Here is a 14,658-nt window from a genome sequence, read left to right as displayed (position 1 = left end):
GTAAAATATATAGAAATACAAATTACATATGTAGAACAAAGTGGAGAGCTTGTACAATCTCATGTTGTAAGAGAAGTCAGTTCAGTTATGATGATATTTGAATTTATGCAATTATATAGTGTTATCTTAGGGCAGGGTAGGGCCACTTAATTACCATTTTGTTCCTCCTCTCCTGTTGAACTCCTGCAGCTCGGTGACTGTTGAGCAGGGCGACAGCAACACATCATCGACTGGAGCAGAGGGAGGTGACTGGGAGCTCCTTAAGAGCATGAGCAGCTCATCCATCTTTTCCTCAAATGTGTCCATCCGCTGTGCCATGCCGGTAATTGATGTCCTCATGTCATTTTCTTAGTTGTGAAAATCGTTCTATTGATAAATTCTTGTTTTAAGTATTACAGTTAAAAAAACGAAATCAAGCACAAAAGTATTGTTTTTAACAAAATTGATATCAGCCTAAAAATAAAAATATTCTCTTGCTATGTTGTTTATCTTACTTCGATTTTATTAGACCAATCACTTTGAGTGAATCTAAATCAAGTGACTGCAAACCTTTTATATGCTACTTCAAAAACTTAAATGGAGCTGGTATAAATAAACATTTTCAAAACCGCACTCAGAACAACCAAAAACAACCAAACGGGAACGTTGTGTGGAGGTACAGTGCAATCACAGGAGAAACTAACCTTTAGGGAACCATAAACTAACGTTCCCCAACGTTCCCTAACCGTTTTGTGTTAGTGGGGTGGATTGTTTGTATGGGTAATAGGAACACAAAAAAAAACAATCGGTAGGCTACAATGTCCCGTTTGTCCCTTAGGAAGACGCATGGAACAGAGGTGTACGCCCATATCAACTGTAGAGGTCCCCATTTTACCGACTGCTGCAGCAGGCAGGCGGGCACACCTTGCTGCATCTCCTCTTTGGGGTTCCACGCAGTGGACAGAGAGGATACAGCAGAAAATACAGCAGGGACACACGGACAGAGATGATACAGCAGGACCGGACACACGGACAGAGAGGATACAGCAGGACCGGACACACGGGCAGAGAGGATACAGCAGGACCGGACACACGGGCAGGAGAAGCGGCTCTGCTGGATATCACATGCGGCTGCGCTTCTATCAATGAGCACGTTGCCGCTGTATGCAGAAGACAAGCGGTACTCTCACTGCTCACCCTGCCGTTAGCACTGTGAAGTCCTGCAGAGACACACACACACACACACACACACACACACACACACACACACACACACACACACACACACACACACACACACACACACACACACACACACTCTCTCTCTCACACTCTGTCCTGCTGGATCTATCGTGCTGGATGCCGGAATGCCTGCTGCTCCTCTCCTCACACTGTTCCTGGGTAAGTTCGTTGCTCGTTCCCGCTGCGGAGTGATCACTGATTTTATGGTACTAGTGAGGTCCGTGTGTGTGTGTGTGTGTGTGTGTGTGTGTGTGTGTGTTGTGTGTTCAGTTGTAGTATTTTTGGCAAATGATAACATTTGGAAAAGAAGTGTAGTAGCCCGTCTGACAGTTTCTGGAAGCAGGGGAATGTGTAAAATGGATGTACATCTACTCTAACGTTGCATTAGGCTACTGGCACGCTCGTACTGTACATCCCTGCTGTTAATGTTAATGCACTGAGGTCATTGTAAAAGTGTTGAGGAGCTGTGTCCAATGGCAGTGTTGAAGGAATATGAAAATAACCTAACCTAAGTATGAACTGATACAAAGATCACTGTGTTTTATCATAGAAACATGATAATGATGTAATTGTTGTGTAGGGGCTGTGTGCAAAGGCCCCACAGTCACTTTACGTGGGTCCCCTAGGGCTGGGCGATAGGGAGAAAATCAGATATCACAATATTCTTGACCAAATACATTGATATCGATATTGCAGTGATATTCTAGGGTTGACAATTGTTGCTTTAACAAAATATCTTCACACTTAGATTTTAGATAAATAATCATCAGTAATGTGGACATCATGTCTAAGTGGGTAAAGGCAAATAATAGAACAGCTACAACAGTCTGGTAAGTTCAGAAAAGTACATCACTTTACTGTAATGCAGCCTTTAAAACCAGGAAAAGACAACACTTATGTCATATTATGACCTTACAATATCCAAAATCTAAGACGATATCTAGTCTCACATCACAATATCGATATAATATCAATATATTGCCCAGCCCTAGTCCCTACAGATGATTGTATTATAGATGGTGGACTCTGTGTTTCATTATTGAAATGGATCAGCTGTTGTCTGGGATTTGTAGCTGATGACAGCTAACTAAGGGGCAGTGCACTCATGGTAAAACCTCCATTTTGGAGATGGAAGATGTCTAGAAGATTCAAGTCTAGCCTCCCGTAGTTTTCAAGGTGCTGGTTGTTGTTGTTGAGCATTTCTTTCTGCAGTCAAAGTCAGTTTTTCCACGACTCACCAAATGACATATATTGCCTGCAGTCTCATATGTCAGTACATCACATACATACATACAGTCAGTATTTTTAGTTTGGTGCAAAGGAAACAGAAATGTCTTTATATATCAAGGGATATTTTTCTTACAGCTCTATAAAGTTTACCACACTTCATTGTGTGTGTGTGTGTGTGTGTGTGTGTGTGTGAGTGTGACATTACATTACCATTAGTCCAGTTGTCCATGGGGTGATGGAAGCTTTCATTAGTTGCATTATGGGAGCGGGGTGCGACAGGCCGTGGTAAAGCAGCATATTCTACCTCATGGCGCTGCCGCCTTCGCTCTGCAGCTGAAAACTCTCTTTGCCGCGGATGAAATGCAGCTGAATAAATTTGATGGAGCCACAATGAGACTTGAGTTCCTAATGGAAACAGTTGTCTATTCTACTAAACACACACAAACACACACACACACACACACACACACACACACACACATACACACGTATTAAGTGACAGCATGTTTAGGCTGACTGCTAAGTGAAGTTCACACCAAGCCATGCTATGCTGAAAGCTATAATCATCCAACTGCCTGTTTCTGTCACCTGGAAGTGAAGGTACTAGAGGTCCTCGGCTCAGCCTTTTTACAGGAGAATTGTTTTTGATCCATCATTCACACTGAAAACAGCTAAACTAGCCTGATCTAAGGGAACTGTGGGCGAATGAATGACTACGGCGGGATTTAAGTGCCAATGGGAAGATGAGGAAACGTGTCCAAATTCCCTCCAACTCCTCTCTCTGATCTGTCTCCTTCAGCCAGCTGCTTTTGGCTTCACACCTTAATGGCACTCAGTTTACAGAACAGAGAAATATCACAGATCTCCTCACAGATCAGAACGTGTCACCTGGTGTGCAGTGCACCAAGCTCAACACACAACCAGCTCAGCTGTATCCGTCCCGCGTCTCTATATATAGAGGAGCTGAGCAGCGGCAGGCCTGTGGAGATGACACAAGAGTCCAGTGCCAGAGGTTAGACATCCTGCAGGGCTCTGGCTGCCTCTGCTGTGTGTGTGTGTGTGTGTGTGTGTGTGTGTGTGTGTCTTCTAGGTGACTTTGACACTCAGATAGGTAGGTAGTTGTTGTTCTGTGGGATGAGGGACCAGAGTGTCTCTGTCTCTTTGATGCACATGCCATCTCTGCTTTGGATCAGTCTATTCACCTTGGGTCTCACTGCGTGCTGGCCTGTCTCACTCACTCACATGAATATATACATGTTAAAGGGTTGTTTCACCCAAATTACAAAAAACATTTCTCACTTAGGGTCCATTCACACTAGAAAAAGCGATCCGGTGATTCTCCGCAGTGTGAGCCGTGGCCGTGGGAGTGTCACTGAAATGTGTGTGACGTCCTATTGTTTTCTTTAACCCCCCAATGTAGACTATATATTTCAATTGTTTTTTGTCAGATGGTTTATAGATCTGGGCGTTTCCGAGCGCACTTGAAGGCAGCTTAATTTCCCGGAGAAAGAGAGAAAGATAAGAGATGGAGGGACTGAGGAAATCTGTTCCCCAAACTCCCGGGCAGTTCAGAGCTTGTGTTTGGTTTTTTAAAACCTTCTTGTGGCACTCTTACACCGTCTCAACACACACCGACAAGTCTGATCTCCGGATACATGACTGGCCATCGCAGCGTCAAAACAGGGTTGAGTTTCTGTCTCTGAGCCTTCTGCCTACACTCTGGTGCAGTGGGACTAACTGGAATTACCTCGTTACATTGTTGAAGTAAACAATTTACAAAATAAATTCCACTTTTCATAAATTTGGCTTTCATTTCCTTTCCAACAACATCTGGTATGAGCTCACTGAGAGCACCATATAATAACTGTGACCAGAGCACACCTTGGTGAGTCCAATGATATGACTAGATAGAAATAAACTGGAATCATTCTTTAAAGCAGTGCTTCCCAAACTTTTTGGTCCGATGTCCCCCCACAGGTCTGTCAGATGAACTCACGTACCCTGTCATCAATTCCCAATGGATGCTCCAAATGTAAAACACTTCATTATATAAAGTGGATATTGTTCATTTGTCAAAACTTGAACTGTCAATATTTAGATTGCTAAATGTTTCCACCATTAAGCCATTACTTTTAGCTAATTATTTCTACCATTTATTAATTTCTTTCAGCTGACTACCTGTTGAAACTTCTGAACACCCTTGCTAACTAGTTTTCAAGCACTCTTACATAACTGCAATATGTAGTGTCCAGGTGAACACGATGGGAGTTGTTGCTCGTCCATCGCTTCATTAGTTTGTGTTGTTGTGTGACGTGTGTGTGTGTGCACGAGTGTGTGTGTATGTGTGTGTGTGTGTAAAGGCTGAGTTTGAATTAGCTGAGTGCAGCAGCAGTGAGCGCCTCTTCTTCCAGCTGACAAAAATCACTGTGACACCGTCGTCTCTCTTCCCCTCACCCCCACCCCTCTCTCCCTCCCTGCCCACACTCCGTCCATCCATACAACCCAAACCATCTCTCTTTATCACTCAAAGCACAACTTTGGGGAGCAGCTTTGCAGTCCATACAAGCCAGGGGCTGTTTCTAAAAGCAACTTCAGGCCTTGTTGTTAATGCTCTAAGATGAAACATTTCTGCCCTATGTTTACTTACATGACAAGTATTTTCTTTGAAATGTCAGAACTAACTAGTCTACGTGATATGCAGGTATATGCCGAATACCCACTAGAAAAGGTCAAGGCTTTCCGTACACCCACTAACAAAAGCGTGAGGATAACGTTACATTAGGACAGTAGTTTTGTGACAGAACTTTCACACATTCATTCGTAAATTGCAAACACAGATGCTTGGCGTTCATTCTCAGTGCAAATTTGAAATGAAGTAATGTGAATCACCAAAGGAGATTTAAAATGAAAGCGAATTTAAACTACACTCTTTCAGTGTTTTGGTAATCCTGCCCCTGAAGCTCTACGGCCGCTTCGAGTGACACTGTAGCAGACGGTAACATTACAGAAACTACAGAAATTGAGCCAGATGCTGAACGTTGCAAAAACTTATGGGGGGGCGCCCGGATAGCTCAGTTGGTAGAGTGGGCGCCCAGATATAGAGGTTTATACTCCTCGATGCAGCGGGCCCGGGTTCGACTCTGACCTGCTGCCCTTTGCTGCATGTCATTCCCCCTCTCTCTCTCTCCCCTTACATGTCTTCTGCTGTCCTATCAAAATAAAGGCTGAAAATGCCCGGAAAATTTAAAAAAAATAATTATGGGGTTGTGTCGCTCTGGGACAGGCGAGTATAAAGTTGGGAGTGAAAAATCACAGTATATGCACTACACCACTGGAACTAACCATGGACCTTTCCCTATCTGCGTTCTTGTCTGTTCTTGTTCTTGTGTCCCTTCTGTGCCAAAGTACTGTCCCAATACACAAGTTTGCATTTCATAATTCATCACTAAATTCAATTCAGAGAACTTTTTAGGTAAGAAATCAACTGTTTAGGGCTGGGTGATAAATAGATTTTATCGATTAACTCGAATGTGTAGTTAAAGTAGATTTGTTAACATGAAAATTGATTTTCTCCTTAACATCCGCCGATGCTCCCCTCTGGGCTCCCGTAGCTCCAAACGGCTCAGCCCTCCCCCCGCAGGTTTGCCATAGAGATACACAAACAACAAGGCAGCGCCAGGGACTAACATTAATTATAATATATATATAATAACTAGTTGTTTCATTACTTGCTTATCCGTAATCTCCGCCAAAATGACCGGCAGCTCGCAGTGCTCTGTCCCCGGCTGAGAGTCACCTATTCTCGGATAACTGATCTACCAGCTACCGCTGACCTGAAGGAGCACCATGCGGGGCACCAGAGGCGGTGTTGAGGAACTCTGTTGCGGCTCAACCCATCTACTAAATGCTGCTGATACGACCGAGCTGTGATGGAGGGCTGTAGCATGCATGCCCACACACGACCCCCCCATGAATGGTGAAGGAAGATTGATTACACATTTTTAATGACCTGCTTACCTTTAGCTACGTTTTCTTCAGGTAAAGGAAATAGTCCATGAGCCAGGGGGGTTGATCGGTATCATCAGGGGGACAAAGGCTCATAGTGATTTTTGGCAAGGTATACACCCCTAGTACTAGAAAAATCACGATAGCAGTGAAGGGGTGGTAGCGAATCACTTTTTTCAGCTCATGAAGTTACTAACCCCCTAAGATAAATTCTGTTTTTGAAATCTGGTGTATATCTGGTTTAGGCTCATGGTAGGGATATTGTCAATATTCTATAATATGGTGCTTGGTATCGTTGGAAAGGGGAACTTTTAGGCTTTCATTTAAGCCCAGTACTAAATCTGTCTGACAATCACAGAGGTCACATGACTTCTTTAAACCAGAAATAACACACATTTTCTCCCAATTTCCGCCTAAACTGTATGCTTTCTTTTATCCCTGGGGCATGACAGAACACCAGGGACACAAAACTCAACAAATTCAATACTCAAGGCACTCTGATGATTCAGAAAATGTACAATATACCCATACTATTTATATGTGAGAGCCTTAAATTAGACTTATGCAGCCAGCACAGGTCTTCAAAATAGAATGGAGCCAACAGAATGGACAAATAGAATACCCTATTAGTCCAGGGCCAAATGGCCTCTTTATTCATGTACAGTTGTAATAAAAAGTAATTGTTTCAATAGTGTTGTCAACATAACCCTTGTAAGTGGTTTAACAAAATGCTTCTATCATGTATTTTGATATTCAGACACTTTCAGTTAGAATGTCAGAAAGTAGCTCATGCACGTAATGTTGATGGATTTTGACAAGGTTTTGTCAGTTTTGTGAAAAGATGGTTGGTTCAGTTGACTGGTTATAACAACACTACCAACTATGTCATCTTCAATCAACTTCCAATGAGTTCCACGGGTATTAAATGTAAGTACAAAATACTTTTTATCTTGTGCTTGTGAATTGATGGGGAATAAACAGAGGGAGATTATACCTATAGTAGGGGTGGGCGATATATATATATTGTCGTTGTTGTGTTAATGATGTGCAAATTGACATTATCGAGTATTTAAATTACTTAAAAAACGTTGCCAACGTTAGCACAAGTTTGGCTCACTGCTAACCATAGTGAACAAACTGCAGCGCGATCACCTGGAGGGGATACATATTGTAGCAGGGGACTTTAACAAGGTGTCCTTAAAGTCTGTACTCCCCAGCTTTTTCCAGCATGTAGACTGTGCTACTAGAGGGAAGAACACACTAGACCATGTATACTCTAACATCAAGAAAGCATACAGAACTGCTCCTCTCCCTCACCTGGCCCAGTCAGATCCCATCCAACTACTCCTGATCCCAGCATGCATCAGTCAGATCACATCCAACTACTCCTGGTCCTAGCATGCATCAGATCACATCCAACTACTCCTGATCCCAGCATACATCAGTCAGATGTATGAAAAAAAAAAAAACGACCGAAAGACAGGGGGAGTGCGATGGACTGAAGCATATGCTACTCAGAGAGTGACGGCTGACTCATTAGCGGCGTTACACCAGTCTTGTGTAGGCTATGAAATGTCTGTATCGTCACTGCGCTGCATTTTTATGAACTATGATCCAGCATGCTCCGTCTCACACGCTATTACTCAAAGAACTGAAGTTAGTTGCATTTAATAACGTCTAATGTGTTTTTCGCCGTGGCGGCCGCAATAACAGAGAGTTACCAGCGGAAACACTGGTACCAATACAGGTTTCCCTCTCATACTTAACAATGTACAGCTGTGTTAATAACAATTAAAACTGTTGACAAATGTCAGCAGTCTTGACCGGCAGCACTGTGTCTCTCCATGTTGCAGGGGAGCCGTGAGGAGAGATCCAAACACAGGCACGGTTTTACAGAAGGAGCGGGTCATGTAACGCAACATGAAACCTTTCAAATTTGGTCGCATTTGCGACCAAATTGGTTGCACTCTAGAGCCCTGTAACATCTTGGTTTCTTGACTGGTTGTTGACAGTGTAGCTCTAATACAGTAACAAAAGATGTGTGTGCAAAGATTTTGCAAACGTAAGTTACAAATACCCTGGGGGCTAAGCCCCCCCTGTCTTTAAATCCTAGTGATATCCCTGCCTGCTGATAACCGACTCGTAGACAAGAGGCTTTTATTTCCTCGTTGACAGACCACTGTTCACAAAATACAACACGAGTGTCAGCAATAAGATTAAGGAGAACCTGTGGTAATCTGCTTTTTGAGAGATAAAAAAATCCAGAAGCGGCTGAGCTCTCATGTCGGATAGTCACGTTTAGAGAGCAGCTAATGTTACAGAGAGTGGCTAACGTTACGGAGAGTGGCTAACGTTACGGAAAGTGGCTAACGTTACGGAGAGTGGCTAACGTTACGGAGAGTGGCTAACGTTACGGAGAGTGGCTAATGTTACAGAGCAGTGGCAAACGTTACAGAGCAGTGGCAATGTTACAGACAGTGGCCAAAGTTACAGAGCAGCGGCTAACGTTGCAGAGAGCGGCTAACATTACAAAGCAGCGGCTAAAGTTACAGAGCAGCAGCGAGGGAGAGCGATACGTCTCCCTTTGACAGACTTGTAAATGCATTATAAAATCTATATGCATTAGATTTAATATTTCAGTACATACATATTGTTTGGTGTATTTGCTTTTCTTACATAAATACATATTTTAGAAGTGAGTTTCAGTCTGTATGGTAAATAAACAGTTGTACATAAAGTGGTAACATTATAAGGCATATATTATTTAGACTTGAGGGGAGATACCAAAGTTTATAATTTTCATTGCTAATTTCCTTTTGTCCGTGGGCATGAGTGCAAAATATAACTATGAAAATGATAATTCCACACAACACTAGGGACACCTGTTGGACATGCCAGTGCATATCCATTCAGAGGCGTGATTCTTTTAAAAAAAAAATTAACCGATTAAAACTAATACACTAATATAAGTAGGGATAGCTTTCCACTATTTTTAGGAAATAAGGCGTGGGTACTGAATTCGCTAATTTTTAGGCACTGACCAAATTGCCTCTATAGTATTGAGTATTGAAAAATGCCTCATTCAATACCAAATTTCAAAAAACGTTTAGTCGACTATTTATTAAAATTGTCAACAGTCCATCAGTCCAACCACAAAATAAAGTCACTTTCAGGAGGAATACAAAAATAAAAACTTGTAAACAGAGCAAGTGCAAAAAATGCTTTTTTTAACAGTAGTAGGTAAAATAATGAATAAGCTCTTGTCCCTTTAATCTTAAAGTACAAATTTATCAAATAAATCCAACATAAGGCAAGTTGCAGAGTGTCTAATATAACTTATAACTAATAATTTATTTATTAATAATAATTTATTGGGTCACTCATGATGATGATGATAAACCAAAAAATTAAACTGCAGACTGACAGCGTTTGATGGTGCTTTATGTTAAGTCATAGCCGGGCATTAAAACAAATCAACGGATTAACCTACTGCTGGGCTACTAGTGGGAACACAATCTGTGTCACTATGTTGATAATCGCACACGTCTACAGTGCACGTTGTGTCCAGGCCCGGCACTGCACGGCACGGGCCGGCACATTAACTGGAGTTATGAGCCAGAGCCTGATTTAAACCCGACAATTTATTTATATACTGGGCCGTTATAATTGACCTTATAAAAGGACTTGTGAGATATCTGAAACAATCTGGCCTGTTTGCGCAATTATGGAAGCCAGTGCTCCAGATGGGGGAGACACAGCCCAGTTTACCTCCCACTCCAGTCAGAGCAGGACATAGTGGATACGGTGAGCTACGGGAGAAGCTGGAGAGGCATAGGTGAGCAGAACTTAGGGTGTTTTGCTGCTGTTATTCTGACTCATTTCACAAAGTCTACAGACTACCACGTTGTTGTTGGCATTAAGAGTGAAATACTCGCACACTTTAGAAGACCGTGTGCGAGCCTTTTTCTCAATGTGTTGTTGATACTTGCGCTGTTGCTGGAGGCAGCCGGTTATTTATAGATTTCTACGCGTGACGCTGGGATGAATCGTCCCAGCCCTAGATCTAATAATGTTTGTGATTGGCTGTCTACTGTTACAGGTCGTAGAGACACGCAGGAAAAACTGAGGGCCAGATGTTCTAAAGCTTTTGTGCCCACTTTAGGCGTATTTGTTTCGCAACGTGCGCGTAAAAACAGGCCGCACTGAGGTAAAAGCACAGACTGCATGTCGCGGGAACTGAAAATGGCAAATTGCATATGCATGACATGGAAAAGCGCAATTTGCATATGCATTCACTGGAGGGTGAAGGGGAAAGTGGGAGTTTTCCATAAAGAGATGGGAGGGGAAGCGTAAAGTGTGCCTAATTATGTATTCTGCAGTATGTACAAAAACTGCCTGCCCGTGACAGCGCACCTCTATTTTGCGGTGAAAATTGTCCGCCTCTTAAAAGCAGGTGTAAACCAGTCGCAAGCGGGTTTCCTGGCATATGCCTCCTGGTGAAATGGCAGCAGTAATCCGATCAAGACGGAGACATAGGCCAAGGAGATGAGCTGAAAGGATTTTTGCCACAATGATCACACTTTTTCAGTTGAGTGATCACAAAATCATTCAGCGTTACAGATTAAGCAGCCATGCAATATTAGAGTTACTGGAAGAAATCAAAGATGACATTGAATCTCCGACTCAGCGTTCACATTGTATTCCAGCAGTTGTTAAACTCCTCGCTACGTTACAAATATTGGCATCAGGATCATTTCAAACAGTCCTAGCATCAGCAGTGGGAATATGGCAGTGTGCACCAGAATTAACGCTTTGCTACAGTCTACGGTATAGTGGGTGAAGAAAGGTGCTGATTACCAGATGAACTTCAGGTTTAGTAAATACCATGTAAGCTGAAGTATCACAGCGTGCGCTTTCTGGCCATGGCAGTGATAACTCTACATTCGCAAACGTACGTACATCTGGCCCTCAGTTTTTATAAAATTGGTATCAAAAAAAGTATCGTTCAGGAACTGGTATCAAAGTCACGGTATTGGTATCAGTATTGAAAATGTTGAAACACCCAGCCCTAGTTGGAGCTAAACCATAAACAAAAAAAATCAAAGATCGCTACGTTTTATTTTTTGGCAATACTTGTATGAGTATGTTTTTGTGTCCGGAGCTGGTTTAAATAGTTTATAAAGTGGTTGTATTCTTGTATTTTTGCTGTTATTTTGGAGCACTGCCAGCGGCCTCTTGCTGGGTTATTGTGTGATAACAGCAAGAACACATGGTCTTAGACTGTGTGCTCGTGAACCTGCGAGTTAATTCTTCCAAGAACGACTACCAATAACGTTCTCCCCAAGAACACAAGTCCGTTCTTGCATTCTTGAGATTGAGAAACAGCTGGGTTTTTAAACAATGCTGTTTAAAGCTGAGTCTACACCTTGAATAGCTTTCGAGATTTGAAATGTGTGAGGACAGGAAGCGTCCTCTCCCCCGGCTGTTGACTCCAGTTTCCTCTAATGGAGACCACATGTTCTCCTTGTTTTCACTGTGACGAATGAGGTTGATATTAATTTCCTAAATATTTGTCTTGCAATATTAATTCCACCCACCTGGCTGTTCAGTCATGCATGTGGCTGCTGCAGTGATTGAGGGCGGTGCTCGTGTTGGGTTGTAAATGAAACAGAATAGTTTGTGAGAAGAAAACATTCATTAAAGACAGACTCCTGGGGATTCACGTCACCGCAACAGTCATCTGGATCACAGTGTGTGTGTGTGTGTGTGTGTGTGTGTGTGTGTTTCTCTCTATATGTGATGCTACATTCACCTCAATTCCAACAATCGTTTTTTTTTTTGTAAATTACATGCAGTCACTGCAGTCACTGTACTTTATTCCTGTTCCTGTATGCAGGCTTGACTCATGCAGAGGTTTTCAATGTGACACTGGAAATCTAAAGTACGTGATCAATCTGACAACACAGCTGCAGGCCATGTCTGCTGTCTCAAAGCAGTGTCCACACAGGGACTGGACAGGAACACAGGACACTCTTATGAAATATACCGGGTCACTACCGCTGTATGCTTCCGCAAAGTTAACTTTTCACTGATAACTTGAGTTTATGTTGTTTTAAATTCACTAGCTGATTGATAGATCCGTCAAAACAAGGACATCCAATGTTTTGAGTTGCAGCAGGTCCTAAATACTCATCTCATCACTTTTAGTTGTTCACGTGTTGGGAGAGCCAGGTTGATTTTGCCCAATTTAGGTGTGAATTGAGCTGTATGTGCACACCTAATCTTTTATGCTGTATTCAGTAGTGTATCACACGCACACACACACACACACACACACACACACACACACACACACACACACACACACTGCTCATATGAAAGCTAAGGTGTGGGATAAAACCTTCACTTCACACTTCAACAACAGTGCAAGACACTGTAAAAACAATGTGAATATTATACATCCAAATAAATTCTGTATGGAGACATTAATGTAAATTGGTTGGTCTTGCAGATTAAATTAATAGGCTTAGGAACTGTCTGCAGGAACTGCAGCGGCACTGAATGATTTGTGAGTGCTATAAAGCCAACCGCTGGCTGAAACGTATCAGGAATGAAGCACACATTTTCTCTGGAAATGAAAAGCAAATAGAGTGAATTGATCCCTGTTTGCTGATGGTATTTAGTCACCCATTCAGCTGAGGTGGGGAACTGCTATGCTTATGAAGCAATTCTGCTAAATTAAGCTTTCTTCTCTTTGCCATACTCCCACTTCCCAACTCTATCTCTCTCTCTCTTGCCTTCCCTCTTTGTTTTCCCCTTTCGGCTCACAGATGGCACCCAATAAAGCCCTCTTGCAGCCAGACTTCTAGGACCCATATCTTTGAGTTTGATCTGAAAACTAAAGATAACTTAACGATGTAAAGCTGTGGCCTGTCGGGTTCCAAAGGTTCAGAGAAATGCTGCCATGATCGCCAGCCTTATTTAGTCTGAATTGTGTCGGTCGATGGTTTAATGGTGCAAACAGGCAGCCTGTGTCAACTTGTAAAGCTGAGACATATTCACATGGCAACGTTGAATGTATCAGGCATTTGTGGTCAGTCACAGTTTAATATACCAGCCCATGTAAAAAGCTACTGTTAGCCATGTGACTAATGACCACTGAAACACAAAGGCTTGCTAGCTGTCGCTCATGGTGGTCATTGAGTTTAATTTCCTCATAGTACACAAATACATTTCCCATTTAAAACCAATTAATCTGCAAACTAGAGACTGGTATATTCGTCCATACTTATGTTAAGCTTAGACTGTGGTGGTGGAGATTGAGAATATTCTGGGCTTTAATATAAAGGGCTGTCAATTGATTGCAATTTTTGATTGTGATTAATCGCATGATTGTCCTTAGTTACCTTGTGATTCATCGCAAATTAATCACACATTTTGTATCTGTTCTTAATGTACTTTAAAGGGATATTTCCCCAGTGTTTAAAAACTCCAGTGGTATTTGAGACCGGCCTTACTCCGGTGGTAACTCAGTTCACATGGACAGTACATGCAGATAACTTTAGTCTGGTGGGGAGAACCATCTGGAAGGGCTTTGGAACTCAACTTGCCATTCAAAAGACCCTTTTCTTTATCTGCTTAAGGAACTTTGTTTTTTTTGGGTCTTGAGCTGCTGATATGTAAGTAATAAAGCCTGTTACTCAGAATGGGGGAATCTCTCTCTAGATGAAGTGTGTGGCTCTTTTATTTGTTATTCAGGATCAGGTTTAACCTCCCAAGCTGTACAGGGTGCGGACTTGCGTCTTCTAGGGGTGTTAAAATGAAGGGTGAGGCTATTTGCACCCCTGGTACAATTAGCAGTGTATGCTATTTGCACCCCTGGTGCAATTAGAAGTGTATGATATTTGCATCCCTGGTACAATTAGCAGTGTATGCTATTTGCACCCCTGTGCATTTACAGTACCTTGGCATATAGTTACGCACAGTTATCCATACTACTCATGAATTACACCTTTTTGGAATATTATCGCCCTGACATTCTTACCCTAACCATAACCATCCCACTCCTCTTGCCTAAACCTAACCAACCCAACCAGAGCAGGCATATTCATGAGTCTTCCCCTACCACCCTGCAAAAAAAAAAATCAAACTCTAAACTCCCATACCAAAGGCAAGCGCACCAACCACTCACCTAGCAGCTCT

General features: G+C 42.4%; 1 protein-coding gene across 2 annotated transcripts in view; it reads left to right on the top strand.

Annotated features, from left to right (window-relative positions):
• Nucleotides 1–235: 235 nt before the first annotated feature.
• The window catches only part of LOC120575651 (CXADR-like membrane protein), a 139,420-nt gene continuing 124,997 nt past the window's right edge, over nt 236–14,658 (top strand). The window contains exons 1-2 of one of the 2 annotated variants that reach the window (XM_039826480.1): nt 236–322; nt 818–1,380. In XM_039826480.1, coding sequence (XP_039682414.1) covers nt 1,347–1,380 — 34 coding nt within the window. In that variant the 5' untranslated portion in view covers nt 236–322; nt 818–1,346. Of the gene's footprint in view, nt 323–701; nt 1,381–14,658 lie in introns of those variants that run through there. The other variant, XM_039826481.1, reaches the window with a different exon arrangement.

This window comes from Perca fluviatilis, chromosome 16 (assembly GCF_010015445.1).
Source record: "Perca fluviatilis chromosome 16, GENO_Pfluv_1.0, whole genome shotgun sequence".
Taxonomy (NCBI): Eukaryota; Metazoa; Chordata; class Actinopteri; order Perciformes; family Percidae; genus Perca; species Perca fluviatilis.
Note: the sequence above shows the minus strand (reverse complement) of the source record. Positions and strands in the feature narration are given on the sequence as shown.